The 15,382-nt window shown below is 42.1% G+C and overlaps 1 protein-coding gene across 2 annotated transcripts in view; it reads left to right on the forward strand.

Annotated features, from left to right (window-relative positions):
• Window positions 1-15,382, forward strand: part of LOC309546509 (beta-1,3-galactosyltransferase 5-like) — a 404,656-nt gene that overhangs the window by 333,676 nt on the left and 55,598 nt on the right. For both annotated transcript variants that reach the window (XM_082246250.1, XM_082246249.1), the window contains exon 2: window positions 2,989-3,081. In XM_082246250.1, the coding sequence (XP_082102376.1) occupies window positions 3,024-3,081 (58 nt within the window). In that variant the 5' untranslated portion in view covers window positions 2,989-3,023. The remainder of the gene's footprint in view (window positions 1-2,988; window positions 3,082-15,382) is intronic.

Raw genomic sequence — 15,382 nt, forward strand, 5'->3', positions numbered from 1 at the left:
GTCCGCCGGTCACACGCGTGCGGGGGGGGGGGGGGGGTCCGTGACGGAGCGGGAGCGCGCCTCCGGGGGCGCGTGCTCGCTCCCTAGACCCTCACAGGCTAGCGGCGTAGATCTACATCACTTTGCCTGTGAGGGGCTGACTGCTGACATAAATAGTCGTGTGGCAGTCGGCAAGTGGTTAATGGCATCCCTGTCTTAGTCCGTAGGGCTCAATATTGAGTTGGCCTACCCTTTGCAGGAAGGCTGTACACAAGGTTTAGGAGTGAGTCTATGGGAATGTTTGACCATTATTCCAAAATCACATTTGTGAGGTCAGACACGGATGTGGATGAGAAGGCCTGTCTCGCAGTCTCCGCTCAAATACATCCCAAAGGTGTTCTATTGGGTCAAGGTCAGGACTCTGTGCAGGCCAGTCAAGCTTCTTTACCCCAAACTCGCTCATCCATGTCTGAAAAGGAAGGGGCCATCCACAAACGGTTCATACAAAGTTGGGAGCATGAAATTGTCCAAAATGTCTTGGTATGCTGATGCTTTAAGAGTTCCCTGACCCGACCCCTGAAAAACAACCGCAAAGCTCCCGTTTGCCCCACTGGTCCTAAAGAGGAGGTCCCCACAGTTCAGCAACCGTGTCTTATCCATAAGCTAGGCCACATTGCTCACTCTGGGTTAACCCTTTCAGGACCAAACTTCAAACCTCCAAATTCCAGGTTCCAAAGAAGACTCACCAACCCAGAGTAGTAAAAATCAGTCCTCTCCTCTCTGACTTGACTACCCCAGAATACTTCACTCTGCATTGGTGAGAACCCCAGTATGTTAATGCCCCTCATGTTAACCCCTTCCCAGCCAGTGTCATTAGTACAGTGACAGTGCATATTTTTTAGCACTGATCGCTGTGATAATGTCACTGGTCCCCAAAAAGTGTCAGTTAGTGTTTAAATTGTCGCATATCACAGTCCTGCTATAAGTCGCTGATCACCACCATTAGGGCTTGTTCACACTTGACTAAATTTCTGAAGCTTAACAAATGCTCCTAATAATATGGGCGTTTGACTGGCGTTAATGAGCTTTAATATGGGTGTTAGACTGACGTTAATGAGCTTTAGTATGGGCATTAGACTGGCGTTAATGAGCTTTAATATGGTTGTTAGACTGACGTTAATGAGCTTTAGTATGGGCATTAGACTGGCGTTAATGAGCTTTAATATGGGTGTTAGACTGGCGTTAATGAGCTTTAGTATGGGCATTAGACTGGTGTTAATGAGCTTTAATATGGGTGTTAGACTGACGTTAATGAGTTTTAGTATGGGCATTAGACTGGCGTTAATGAGCTTTAATATGGGTGTTAGACTGACGTTAATGAGTTTTAGTATGGGCATTAGACTGGCGTTAATGAGCTTTAATATGGGTGTTAGACTGACGTTAATGAGCTTTAGTATGGGCATTAGACTGGTGTTAATGAGCTTTAATATGGGTGTTAGACTGGCGTTAATGAGCTTTAGTATGGGTGTTAGACTGACGTTAATGAGTTTTAGTATGGGCATTAGACTGGCGTTAATGAGCTTTAATATGGTTGTTAGACTGACGTTAATGAGCTTTAGTATGGGCATTAGACTGGCGTTAATGAGCTTTAATATGGGTGTTAGACTGGTGTTAATGAGCTTTAATATGGGCGTTGGACTGGCGTTAATGAGCTTTAGTATGGGTGTTAGACTGGCATTAATGAGCTTTAATATGGGTGTTAGAGTGGCGTTAATGAGCTTTAATATGGGCATTAGACTAGTGTTAATGAGCTTTAATATGGGCGTTGGACTGGCGTTAATGAGCTTTAGTATGGGCATTAGACTGGCGTTAATGAGCTTTAGTATGGGCATTAGACTGGCGTTAATGAGCTTTAGTATGGGTGTTAGACTGACGTTAATGAGCTTTCGTATGGGCGTTAGACTGGCATTAATGAGCTTCAGAATGGGCATTACACTGGCGTTATTGAGCTTTAGTATGGGCATTAGACTGGCATTTTACAAGAGTTAGAAATGCTCCCCAAATGCCCTATGGGCAGTTTTGAAGTGTCTGTTGAGCGTTAAAACTGCTCCACAAATGCCTATTTTATACAGTAAATGAACTAATCTTAACGTTCCGCAACTGCCTGCCAGAGCGTTAGTGAGGTGTTACCAAAGACTTAAATGGAAGGCGTTGAAAGGCTTCAAACACCTCCTGACCCGACATGAGGCTTCAATTTTGAAACAAGTAACTCTAAGGCTTCACGTGTAAATAATGTGAACAGCACTGTGTGCCATCTATTGTATTTTGTTCATAGGCATTTGAGGGGCGTTTTTAACACCTCTGGAACGCCTGCTTTTAATATCAGTGTGAACTTAGCCTTACTATTAAAAATAAATAAATAAATAAAAATATCCCAAAGTTTGTAAACGCCACAACTTTTGATTAAACCAATCAGTATACACTTACTGGGATTTTTTTTTATTTATTTTTTTTTGTACCACAAACATGTAGCAGAATACATATTGGCCTAAATTGATAAAGAAATTCGATTTCTTAAATTTTTTTATTGGATATGTTGTATAGTAGAAAGTAAAAAAAAAAAATATATATATATATATATATATATATATATATATATATATTTTTTTTTTCAAAATTGTCAGTCTTTTTTTGTTTGTAGCGGAAAAAAAAAAAAGCAGAGGTGATCAAATATCACCAAAAGAAAGCTTTATTTGTGGGGGAATAAAAGGACATCAATTTTATTTGGTTACAGCGTCACACGACCGCACAATGATCAGTTAAAATAACGCAGTGCTGTATCGCAAAAAATGGCCTGTTCATGAAGGGGGGTAAATCTTTCGGAGATCAAGTGGTTAACAAGTGGGTAGAAAGGCAAATAAACAAAAATACACTAATATGACTATTGTACACCTGAATAGTGAACGTTTTGAGTCGCTCATCCTAAGTTTGCTCTGATTTGTGTTTCAGGCAGTGAATCGTATGGAAGCGAATCGCACAGTCAGATGGAAGGAAGTAGAGGGATCTGTGCGCTGATCATTGTCTTCCTGTGTTTCGTGCAAGGTATTGTAATCATTAAATATACATATCTTATATAGGTCCGCAGGATTACAGCTTTATCACATAAACTGCAGCTGCAACCAATCAGCAGAATATACAGTTGTATATAAAGGAGTGGTAGTTATGTTCCTACATAGCGTGTCCATTGTGCATGTGTCACTGCGCCCCCTTCTGTCTGCTCTGTGAACTTCTGTCGACCCACTGCAAGCCTGATATCAACATTAAGTCCACATGGGGCAGTTTTGGGGTTTTCTGAAAAAAGGGTGAATTTTGAGATGATGCACAAATGAATCAAAGGAGGGGTGTGTATTTTCCTGAAATACTTCTTTAACCGCTTAAAAGACCAGGCATTTTCTGGCACTTTTTGTTGACATGTGAAAATCATTTTTTTTTTTTTTGCTTAAAAATTAGTTAGATCCCCCAAATATTATATATATGTTTTAAAGCAGAGGCTCTAGAGCAGGGGTAATGAATTAAAATTCAAGTAGGTCCGGTCGCTAAAATTTTCATTGGGCCGAGGTCCGAATCTCAAGTCTGTGCTGACTCAGAAAGATTGTAGTCACCGTATGTCTTATCAAAAAATGAGACATGTAAGCTGATGGGCACATTTTATGTTAGGGGCACTCTGATGGGCAGAACAAAATGTGCCCACCAGCGTGACCCTTAACATAAAATATGCCCGTCAGTGTGCCCCTTAGCATAACATTTGCCCATCAGCGTGACCCTTAACATAAAATAAGGGGCACGCTGATGGGCATATTTTATGTTAAGGGTCACGCTGATGGGCACATTTTATGTTAGGGGACACCCTGATAGGCACATTTTATGATGGTGAGATCGCTGATGGGCAAAACAAAACGTGTAAATCAGCGTTGCTTCACATAAAATATGCCCATCAGAGTGCCCCTTAAAGTAAAATATGCCCATCAGAGTGTCCCTTAGCATAAAATAAGGGGCACGCTGATGGGCACATTTTATGTCAAGGGAGCCGTCTGATGGCACATTTTTTTTTTTTATGGGGCACTCTAATGAGCACAACAAAATATGCCAGTCTGCACACTTGTTAAAGCTTGAGAGGTTTTCTTTAAAATGCAGCTATTCTCCCCTAAAAATGTGCTCCACATACCTCGAGCCAGGAGCTGAGCCAAAAGCCGCAAACAGGGGGGTGGGGCGTGCACATAGTGTCACGCCCTAGCTCGCTGCCTGGCTGAGAGGGAGTCGCAGTCAGGAGCAGGGGGCGGGGCGCGCGCGTGACATCACGCCCCAACTCGCGGCCCGACAGGACACTGCGATGTCCATCAGTCAGGAGCAGGGGGCGGGGCACGCGAGTGACGTCACGCCCCTACTCGCGGCCCGACAGGACACCGGCTGCGAGTGAGCCGGGAGCCACAGTTAGGAGGGGGCTGAATACAGGTAGCGGTTTGGGCGGAAGCATCGTGCGGGCCGCAAATGGACCGCGGGCCGCCATTTAGTGACCGCTGCTCTAGAGAATACATTGATGGGTTTTGCAATTTTTTATGCCACACGGTATTTGCGCATCATTTTTTTCAAACGTAGTTTTTGGGGGAAAAAATACACTTTTTTAAATTTGAATGCAAAAAAAACACAATAGATAACCCAATTTGTTTGTAAACTATAAAAGATGATGTCACGCCGAGTAAATAGATACCAAACATGTCACGCTTTAAAATTGTGTACACCGCACAACGGGGAAATTTTACTATCCATAGGCGACGCTTTAAAAGCTTTTACAGGTTACCACTTTACATGTACAGAGAAGGTCTGGTGCTAGAATTACTGCCCATGATCTGATGTTCGCAGTAATACCTCAAATGTGTAGGGCGATCGCTGTTTGCGTTCGTCAGGACCCACACGTGCGTTTGCACTTTACATTTTTTTTTTTTAATTATTAATTTATATATATATTTTTTATTATTACACTTTTGCTTTTACATTTTTTTTTTTGGATCACTTTTATTGCTGTCACAAAGAATTGAAACATCCCTGTGACAGCAATAGGCACGTGACAGGTGCTCTTTATGGAGGGATCGGGGGTCTATAAGACCCCAAATCCCTCCTTTGCACTTGACAGGCATTTAAAACAACAAAATCTGTGTTTTTGAATACTTTCCATTTTCAAAAACTGGGGCCTTTAAGATCCCAGTAAACCTGAAACTATGTCATGACATCGCTTCCAGGTTACCATATCCGAGACCCAATCAAAGCTGATCCCAGCTTTCTTCAGGTCTCCGGCCAGCCGGCTGCTTAGCCACTCAGGTTGTTATTACAAGACGAAAACAGTATTACCCCAATTGGGACTTGACTAAGGCTTGTGCTTAACTGATATACCAAAAATCCCCCACCCATTTCGGTATAATAACCACACCACAACAAATTGGAGTTAATCGGCCATAGCAGCCTTTATTAACCAAAATATAAATAACAAATAATTAACTGATTAAAAACAATAACCTGAATACATAGTGCATAAAAGAAAATGGAGCCACAAGGTCCTAATAGGCATCAAAAGAAAGCCAGTATCTGTGTGTCACTTCTCAGGCCTCCAGCTGAAAAACCACCGACCCAGAGACAACTCGCAGATACACATACACCAACTGGGAGCTGTACCTCAGACCGGTCCCTACATCATACCTTTTTGTGCCCATATGAACCAAAAAGGACCTTGCACCCCGCCAGTCACCAAACCAGGCTCCTCGCAACACCCCAAATTACCCAACAAGAAATACCAACAATATGGGAGGGTGGGAAGTTGTTCTCTGCTTGCTGAGCTCTGGCAAAAGACCACCTCATCCAGCTTAGAAACCACGTCCCCCCCCCCCAGAACCCCACCCATCTCTGCCCATGCCCCAATCAGGTAACTTTGTTACTTCTCAACAACCACCGGCCTTTTATTACCCCTCCTATACCCAAACCTCTTTAACCCCTGTCATGCTGGCCCTCCATTTATTTCTTTCTTTGTTTTACTCCAGGCCTCTCTTTAGGAGGCAGATATTAAGAATAGTAAGAAGGTGTGACAAAGAGCAAAGTAAAAATTACCAAAATGTTATTATTGTACAATCTAAAAACATGACCATAAAGATCAGATAACAAATCACATCATAAAACCACTAAATATGATGACAACATATTGTTGTACACAAAGAGCACCCCAAAACTCGGATCTGTTGGGACACCAGGCTAGCCAACACGGTGTAGGAGGCCAGATTCTTAGAGGTGTTCACCAAGCAACCCCCTTAGAGTGGTGGTCAATGCAGGGCCCTTTCATACTGATGGTCTCTGGGGAAGTTCCCTCTTATTTTGGTGGTCAGTGAAGAAGGGTCCTCTTACAATGGTGGTCAGTGTTGAAGGAACTCCTTACATTGGTGATTAGTGGTGTAGTGCCCCTAACATTGGTAGTAATTGGGGAAGGGTCCACTTACATTGGAGGTCAATAAAGAAGGGTCCTCTTACAATGGTGTTCAATGATGAAGAAACTCCTTACTTTGATGATAATTGGTGTAGTGCCCTCTTATATTGATAGTCTTTGGGAAACTACCCCTTATATTGGTGGTCAGTGATGAAGGATCCCCTCACATTGGTGGTCAGTAGTAAAGGGCCCCTTACATTGGTGGTCAGTAGGAGCTCAGCTTAATAGGTCATTGGTGTCAATGGATGTTTATCCAAGAGAACGGAGGCTGCCCTCATCCCACACCATTGCCTTTGATTACTCTTGATGATATTAATGCCAGATTTAGCCATCAGAGATCTATCTGCCTAGGACTACATGCATGCCAGGTGGTTATTGCAAGCCTAGGGGCATCAAGCAAGAGGATCTGGGAACATGCCAAAGATCTAGCCATTTCCCTTACCTGCGTGCATAAAGGGCTTAATCCTACTATTGCCTCCTGTTGGTATGTCACTGCCTGAGTCTTTATACCTGCTGTGGCCATTATAAAGGGTTTCAACTTTACCTATTGATTTTCTTATATTGTATCTATGGTGAATGCAGTAGGAGCTGCAACACACAAATGTGAAAATACCAACAAATATGGCAGCACTCCAACAGATATAATGATGTTTCTTTTTAAACCAATGGACAGTCAATACAGGATTCAAAAGGTAGACGCGTTTTACACGTAAAGTCGTGCTTGTTCACCACCCGGTGTGTGCACCTGTTGTTAACACACAAATGGGCGCAGAAACACACAAACCTCCCAGAACCTCCCAGAAATGGAGTAAGGCTAGGTTCACACTAAAGTGTGGTGAGGGAAACCTGAGACCCATGCACCTTTACCACACTGCATTCAAAATGATCTGCAGCGGTATCAATGTTAATGTCACCCCAAACACATGTCACAAATGCAGTGCACTTGCCAGTGATTGCTGGTTGGAGTGCATTTCCAAAAGTCGTGCATGCACGACTTTTGGTGTGATGCAGTGTAATTTGAGCGATTTGACAATGTGCTCAAATCGCACAGAACTGAATCGCATGTGAATCAAACAGGAACATGCTGCGTAATCCTGTTTGATTCATAGTGTAAACTGAGCCTACAACAATATGTGTTCTGCCTTCAGTAGGGAAATTAATTTTATTCTCCCTGCAATATTAAATTTGGCCACTAGATGGACCCCGGAATAAATTTACTGTTTTATGAGAGCTAGCAATGGCGGTTCTACATTAAATTGCTCCCCGGGCAAGACTCCCTCCCGGCGCCCCCTCCCCCCCCCAAAAAAAAAAATAACATGACAACATAACAATAAATGCAGAGTGCCACAGCATTGCCCCCAATAAATGCAGAGTGCCACAGCATTGCCCCCAATAAATGCAGAGTGCCACAGCAATGCCCCCAATAAATGCAGAGTGCCACAGCATTGCCCCCAATAAATGCAGAGTGCCACAGCAATGCCCCCAATAAATGCAGAGTGTCACAGCAATGCCCCCAATAAATGCAGAGTGCCACAGCATTGCCCCCAATAAATGCAGAGTGCCACAGCATTGCCCCCGATAAATGCAGAGTGCCACAGCAATGCCCCCAATAAATGCAGAGTGCCACAGCAATGCCCCCAATAAATGCAGAGTGCCACAGCATTGCCCCCAATAAATGCAGAGTGCCACAGCATTGCCCCCAATAAATGCATAGTGCCACAGCAATGCCCCCAATAAATGCAGAGTGCCACAGCATTGCCCCCAATAAATGCAGAGTGCCACAGCAATGCCCCCAATAAATGCAGAGTGCCACAGCATTGCCCCCAATAAATGCAGAGTGCCACAGCAATGCCCCCAATAAATGCAGAGTGCCACAGCATTGCCCCCTTTCAATGTAGAGATGCCAGCGTCACGCGTGCCACCTTTCAATGCAGACCATCGGCGTTTCCCCCGCGAGACCCGTCCGTGCACTTACCTCACTTCTCTTCAGTTCAGTCCCCGGATTCTCCTCGTCTCCTCAGTCCTCCCGCTGCGCCTCCTCCTCGGCCAATGGCGTGGGGTTTGCCTTTCGGCCAATCAGGGAGCAGGAGGACCCGCTCCCTGATTGGCCAGGAGGAGGATCAGTGTGACAATAGCGAATTTTCATTCGCTATTGTCACACAATGGGCGGGCTCGGGGGGGGGGGGGAGCAATGCTCTGCGCCTCGGCTCGGCTGCCAGCCTGCCACAGTGAAATTATTCAAAGTTCCTCGGGCGGCCTGGTACCATTTGATCCACGGACCGGTACCGGTCCACGGCCCGGGGGTTGGGGAACACTGTCATGCCGCCCCCCACGTGTCATGGAAAAATGCCACCCCGGGTGGCTGCCCTGTTCGCCCATGCCTAAAACCGCCACTGAGAGCTAGGGACTGTTTAGCTTTAAAGTGGTTGTAAAGGCTAAATGTTTTTTACCTTCATGCATTCAAAAACCTTCTGTGTGCTGCACTCCCCCCGCAGCACCCCCCCCCCTCAAATACTCACCTGTGTCCCTACTCGACCCAGCGATGTGCATGGGAGCCTCGGCTGTTCTGGGTCTCTCTCTCCTTATTGGCTGAGACAGCAGCAGGAGCCATTGGCTCTCACTGCTGTCAATCACAGTGAGCCAATGAGGAGAGGGGGCGGGGCAAAAGTCGCAGCTCTATGTGTCTTATGGATGCATACAACAGGGTTCAGAAGCAAGCACACACCAGTGCCCCATAGCAAGCTGCTTGCTATTGGGGGCACCGGTCAAGGGGGAGGAGCCAGGAGCGCCAGCAGGGGCCCGAGAAGAAGAGGATCTAGGCTACTCTGTGCAAAACCATTGCACAGAGCAAGTAAGTGTAACATGTTTGTTTTTTTTTTTGTTTGTTTGTTTTTTAACAAAATCTTTAATACTACTTTAAGTTCCCTTCATCCCTCATTTTGAGAAAGGGAAGCAGGTGCATCCTGGGAGCTCAGACTTCATTTTAAGAACCGAGGGAGAGGAAACCAGCCCTTATTCATAGTTGCATAGTTAGTCTGGTTGAAAACAGACACAAGTTCATCTAGTTCAACCAATAGAAGGAAAAATAAAAATTTGTCAGAATTAATAATAAATTAATAATATCTCGCTGGGCCGCCTCCATTGTGTCAGAATGTTTATACTGCTCTGAATATAACAGTGTCTATTTATGTCAATAAGCAAAGATCTGTGCAAAAGGAGAATCTCCACTTACTTCCACAAATCAATATGTAGCGAATTCTTTCTATTGATTAATTTATTTTTAAAAGCATATACCAATCTTAGTGAAAACAGTCTACAGTATGGAATATATATATAATATTTATTCACCAGACATGTAATCACAATAAATGATCAGACTTGAGATGACACAAAAAAAATAACTTCACAAAAATACAAACTTCATACAATAAATGCAATGTGATTTGTAGCTCAATAATGAAAGTGAAAATAAAGCAAGATTACATTTTCTCCAGGTGTAGTATAAACCATAAATGTATATTCTATATAATCAGACCACAATTGTCTGCGCAATGCACAGTCTGATAGTCACTCCACCGCAGATGAAGCGAGAATAGGCTATGCAAAACGTGAGACTAATACGCCAATATGCCCTAAATCTGATATTCATAAAAATGTTATAAAAAGCAAAAATCATCTTCTTAGAGAAAAATCTACATATGGTTAATACAGCTGGGATTGTAATCTTGTTACCCTTAAATATGCATTGTAAAACATTTAAGGAAGTACATAAACAATATTGAATAATAATCAAATAATTAGCCAGGAATATTTACCATATTTAAAATGGCCACTAGCTTAGAATGGTCGTTACCAGAGTCTTTAAGATGGCTGCTTTTCCAAGATGGTGGCCAATTAGGGAGGAGTTTCGTTTGGCGTCCCTCAAAGTTCCAGATACATGATGGAGCGAAATGGAGTCTGTGTAGATGAGTCTATGCATGGCTGTAGTAGCGTGTATGTTGTATGTGTGATGTATATTGGGCAATATGTCATGTGTCCTGTGTGATGTCCCCCTCCCATCTGAGTTTTCCTTTTTATATGGTATAGAACAAAGGACTATTAAAATTACCATAAGTTAAACCCAGAGGGAGTAACATGATCCCCATTGGTTGGAACATCTTATTCATTAACTGGTGATGTCATAGGGTGACACCTCTTGGTCAACCAGTATATTAAAATTAAATCTATAGGATTTCTCCATTTAAGAATATTATAAAACAACATAAAATGTAACCATGCTCTCATCTATTACATGTCCATTTAATATCCACCAGGTATCTGACTAAAGATTAAATCTGGTAACACCATCTTAATATTTAAAATATCTTATTTAATATATATATATATATATATATATATATATATATATATATATATATATATATATATATATATATATCTTGGAAATGACTTTTTAACCTAAGACTTCAACTAGTAGCAGTCAGTTACCAGAGATGGCACTCTTGCATTGCTCTTAGCTTCAGCATACAGCAATATAGCAACATTATTTATCTTTAAATAAACCTTGCACCTTATATTGACAAATAGCTTACCATCTCAGACTTCCTAGAGCCTAGCAAGGTTCCAAATGTTTTATGATACTTTCTACAACTTACAAAGGATTAACATGAAGTCTATCCTGATATACAGAGATGAGTCATTAATATCAGTTATCAAGAATGAAACAATTATAATATATAACGGTTTTCTACATATCTATGTATGTTAGTTATATATATATTTCATTGTTAATATTATGTTACATATAAGATTATAACGTATCTGTAAATCTTATTTTAAATGGGTCTAAAACACAGAAAATACTGACTAATGTTTTATGACTACCACACAGACAAGATTATCCTGGTATAGCATCAGCTAGACTTTATCTTAAAGAAAGTCAACAGACTATTTATTTATTACCTTAGGTCAACACAGCATGTTTGGGGTAAACCTGTTTAAGAATTTCCTGAACAGGCACTTTTAAAGGAGATTTAACCTTTCAGTAACCTAACAAAAAATGGATGTCATTGCTTCATATTTCTATACAGAACAAATTATAACATTTCATTTCTATTTGTAAATTTAACCTCCCCAAATAAGCCTGACAAATTATATATATATATATATATATATATATATACACACACACACACACACACACACACACACACACACACACACACACACTATATTACCAAAGTATTGGGATGCCTGCCTTTACACACACATGAACTTTAATGGCATCCCAGTCTTAGTCCGTAGGGTTCAATATTGAGTTGGTCCACCCTTTGCAGCTATAACAGCTTCAACTTTTTCAGGAAGGCTGCCAACAAAGGTTTAGGAGTGTGTCTATGGGAATGTTTGACCATTCTTCCAGAAGCGCATTTGTGAGGTCAGGCACTGATGTTGGACGAGAAGGCCTGGCTCGCAGTCTCTGCTCTAATTCATCCCAAAGATGTTCTATCAGTTGAGGTGGGGGGGCTTAGTTCCAGTGATGGGAACTCTTAAGGCGTCAGCATACCAAGACATTTTGGACAATTTCACACTCCCAACTTTGTGGGAAAAGTTTGGGGATGGCCCCTTCCTGTTTCAACATGACTTTGCACCAGTGCACAAAGCAAGGTCCATAAAGACGTGGGTGAGCGAGTTTGGGGTGGAGGAACTTGACTGGCCTGCACAGACTCCTGACCTCAACCTGATAGAACACCTTTGGGATGAATTAGAACAGAGATTGTGAGCCAGGCTTTCTCATCAAACATCAGTGCCTGACTTCACAGATGTGCTTCTGGAAGAATGGTCAAACATTCCCATAAACACACTCCTAAACCTTGTGGACAGCTTTCCCAGAGGAGTTGAAGCTGTTATAGCTGCAAAGGGTGGGCCAACTCAATATTGAACCCTATGGACTAAGACTGGGACGCCATTAAAGTTCATGTCCGTGTAAAGACAGGCGTCCCAATACTTTTGGTAATATAGTGTGTGTGTATATATATATATATACAGTATATATATATATATATATATATATATACATACAATCCTATACCCACAGTTGATCCAGGAGAAGGCAAATAAACCCCAATAAAGCCTGATAGAATTTGCTCCAGCAGGGGAAAAATTTCCTTCCTGATCCCCCGAGAGGCAATCAAATATTCCCTGGATCAACTTTACCTGTAAATGTACGTATCCAGTTATAATATGTGTATCTAGGAAGGAATCCAGGCCTTTCCTAAAACAATCTTCTAAGCTGGCCAGAACCTCCTCTTGAGGGAGTCTATTCCAAATGTTCACAGTTCTTCCTGCGAAGAAGCCTTTCCTTCAGGCTTAAAGAGTTCCCCCTTGTCCTCTGTGATGACCTTAGAGTAAATATCATTCCTGCAGCACATGTTGATGGACTAAACCTTCATCCCTTACAGGCAGCATCACTGGTGAGCATTGACTGTTTGCCATCTGCAGCCTAGTTATTGAATTGTGTTTTTGTACATTTCAAACATTAAGTGTATGTATTTCTCATCTGTTTTTTTCCCAATAGTTTAACCCCACCCTGTTTCTGTCAATAAAGCTTCAAGTTTACATTCAGTCTGGCATATTGAAGAATGCAGGGTTTACCTGCATGGTGAGGTTCACACATGGAAACGTGTAGCAAGGACAGAACAATATGAAAAAGGAGAATCTAGAGATGGAAGATCGAAGACACCAGGGTCTAGGTCAGTGATGGCGAACCTTGGCACCCCAGATGTTTTGGAACTTTATTTCCCAGGATGTTCATGCACTCTGCAACGTAGTTGAGCACCATGGGAAATGTAGTTTCAAAATATCTGGGGTGCCAAAGTTCGCCATCACTGGTCTAGGTCAACCCACCAAGCTCCACCAATATCACATAAAATATCACTGATTAGTGACCAAATATTTGAATTAGTTGGACCTTTGATGATAGTTCTCAGATGAGAAATAAGAAAGGGATGATGTAAAAAGTTTTTACTGTAAAACTGGATGTTAAAAGAGATAATGTGTCTTAAAACATGTACTGAACCTTTAAAGAGACTATTATTTCCATAGGTGATTCCACAATACCTGAGAAACTCTTGGCAGCTACATAACTGGGGAATAGAATATTCATTTGGTTGTGTGTCTTTTATTATTTCTACCGTGACTGTGATAGATTAGGACCACTCACAGGTCCGCTGTCGTTCCCCTCTAGGAAATAGAAACTTGACAGTGTGACATTGGGCTAAACGACAAACCTTCAACAGTGAAAAATACAGAAAGGCAAAATGAGAATTTCATATTAGACGAAAAAAATCGCTGAAGTCCCGGCATTTGTCCTTGCAGAAATAAATCAACAAAATGTGATAGAAGCCCTTTGGCGAGTCTATGAATGCTGAGATGGATAATGCATCACAAACATTGAGATATGCAGCAATTATAGGGCAATTTCCAGCAATTATAGATTGTTATGAATATTGTGTACAGAACTGGAGGTGTACATTGCATTAAAGGGCCATGTAATCAGAAACTGTAGTATCAGGGACACGGTGCTGCTGATTACATGGTATTATATGTAATAAAATACTTAGATCAGAGACATGAAAATGTATCTAAGCTCAATAAACCCAAAAATGTAATAATTTTAACTTTTTAAGGCTGGGGACATTCACAGCAAGTACAGAAAATACCCGGTATTATTTCTAGAAATGCATTGTCCTTGTTGCCTCCTGTTGCTGTGTTGGTGGCACAGGGAGAACTGAATACTGACCACCTAGAATTGATGTTCTCTTAGTTGATATGTGAGCTAGTACCCCTATGCAGCCACTGAGGTGAGCACCTCACTGGACCACACACCAGAAGGAACACATTTCCACACACAGAGGGACAAATGTCCCTCTCATGACACAGAGAAATTTTGAGGAAAACAGTGAAAAAATCTCCACATCTCATGCCGAAAGCATAGGTGGGAGCCATTGAATGCTCTGCAGGGCCTCGAACACTTGCAGTTTAGGCCCGTTCTATGGGAGGCTCTGTTGCACAGTGGGCCCTAAGATAGGGACAAAATGTTTTAAAGGGTAGATCAAACCGATACAAATCCACCCCTCCAATTGGAACCTCTGTCATCACTCTGCTCCCACTCCTGACCTGGCCGATGGTCCTTTTTTACACCGATGTTACTCTTGAGGGTTTATTAAACTGTTACCATAATGCTGCACTTCATTCTCCAATAATATTCCCTGTAGCTCTTCTATAAAGTGACCAGACCAGACTTTTGCTAATTACCAAAATTAATTTACTGAGCAGGTTTAATTTTAGACACACAGCGCCTGTTACAAAACTTCTCCTTCAAGAATGGTGGAATACACTTTTAGAAGTTACATCAACTTAAGGCTTTGGCTATGGTAATGGTGTACATACCTGTAGCTTTGCCACATCCCAAAATAATGGCTATTATTCTCTCTCTTTCTCGCTTTTAGCATGCTCAGGTCCCACAAGTACAGGTGAATTCTCTAGGTTCATTAGTAATGTAGCCTTCCTCCTGCCTCCCATGGAAAGAACCCTGGGGAGCAACTTCTTCTCCCTTATTTACCCTGCAACGGGAAGTGACCTAGCCCCTAAAGCTGACATACCACCATCTACAGTTAACCCCACAAATTAACCCATGCAGTGCAATACCATAGGTCCTGTCTACATGTGAGCTAAAAAAAAAAAAAAAAAGCAAAAACAATCTCATCTATCTTTTGAAAGCTACTAGTGTCATAGTGCCACCATGTATTGGAGCTGAACAAGAGCAGATATGCTTAAAGTCCAGCTTGTGTGACAACTATGGCTCCCTCCATAGATACA

This window comes from Pelophylax lessonae (assembly GCF_965119305.1).
Source record: "Pelophylax lessonae genome assembly, chromosome: 2".
NCBI lineage: Eukaryota > Metazoa > Chordata > Amphibia > Anura > Ranidae > Pelophylax > Pelophylax lessonae.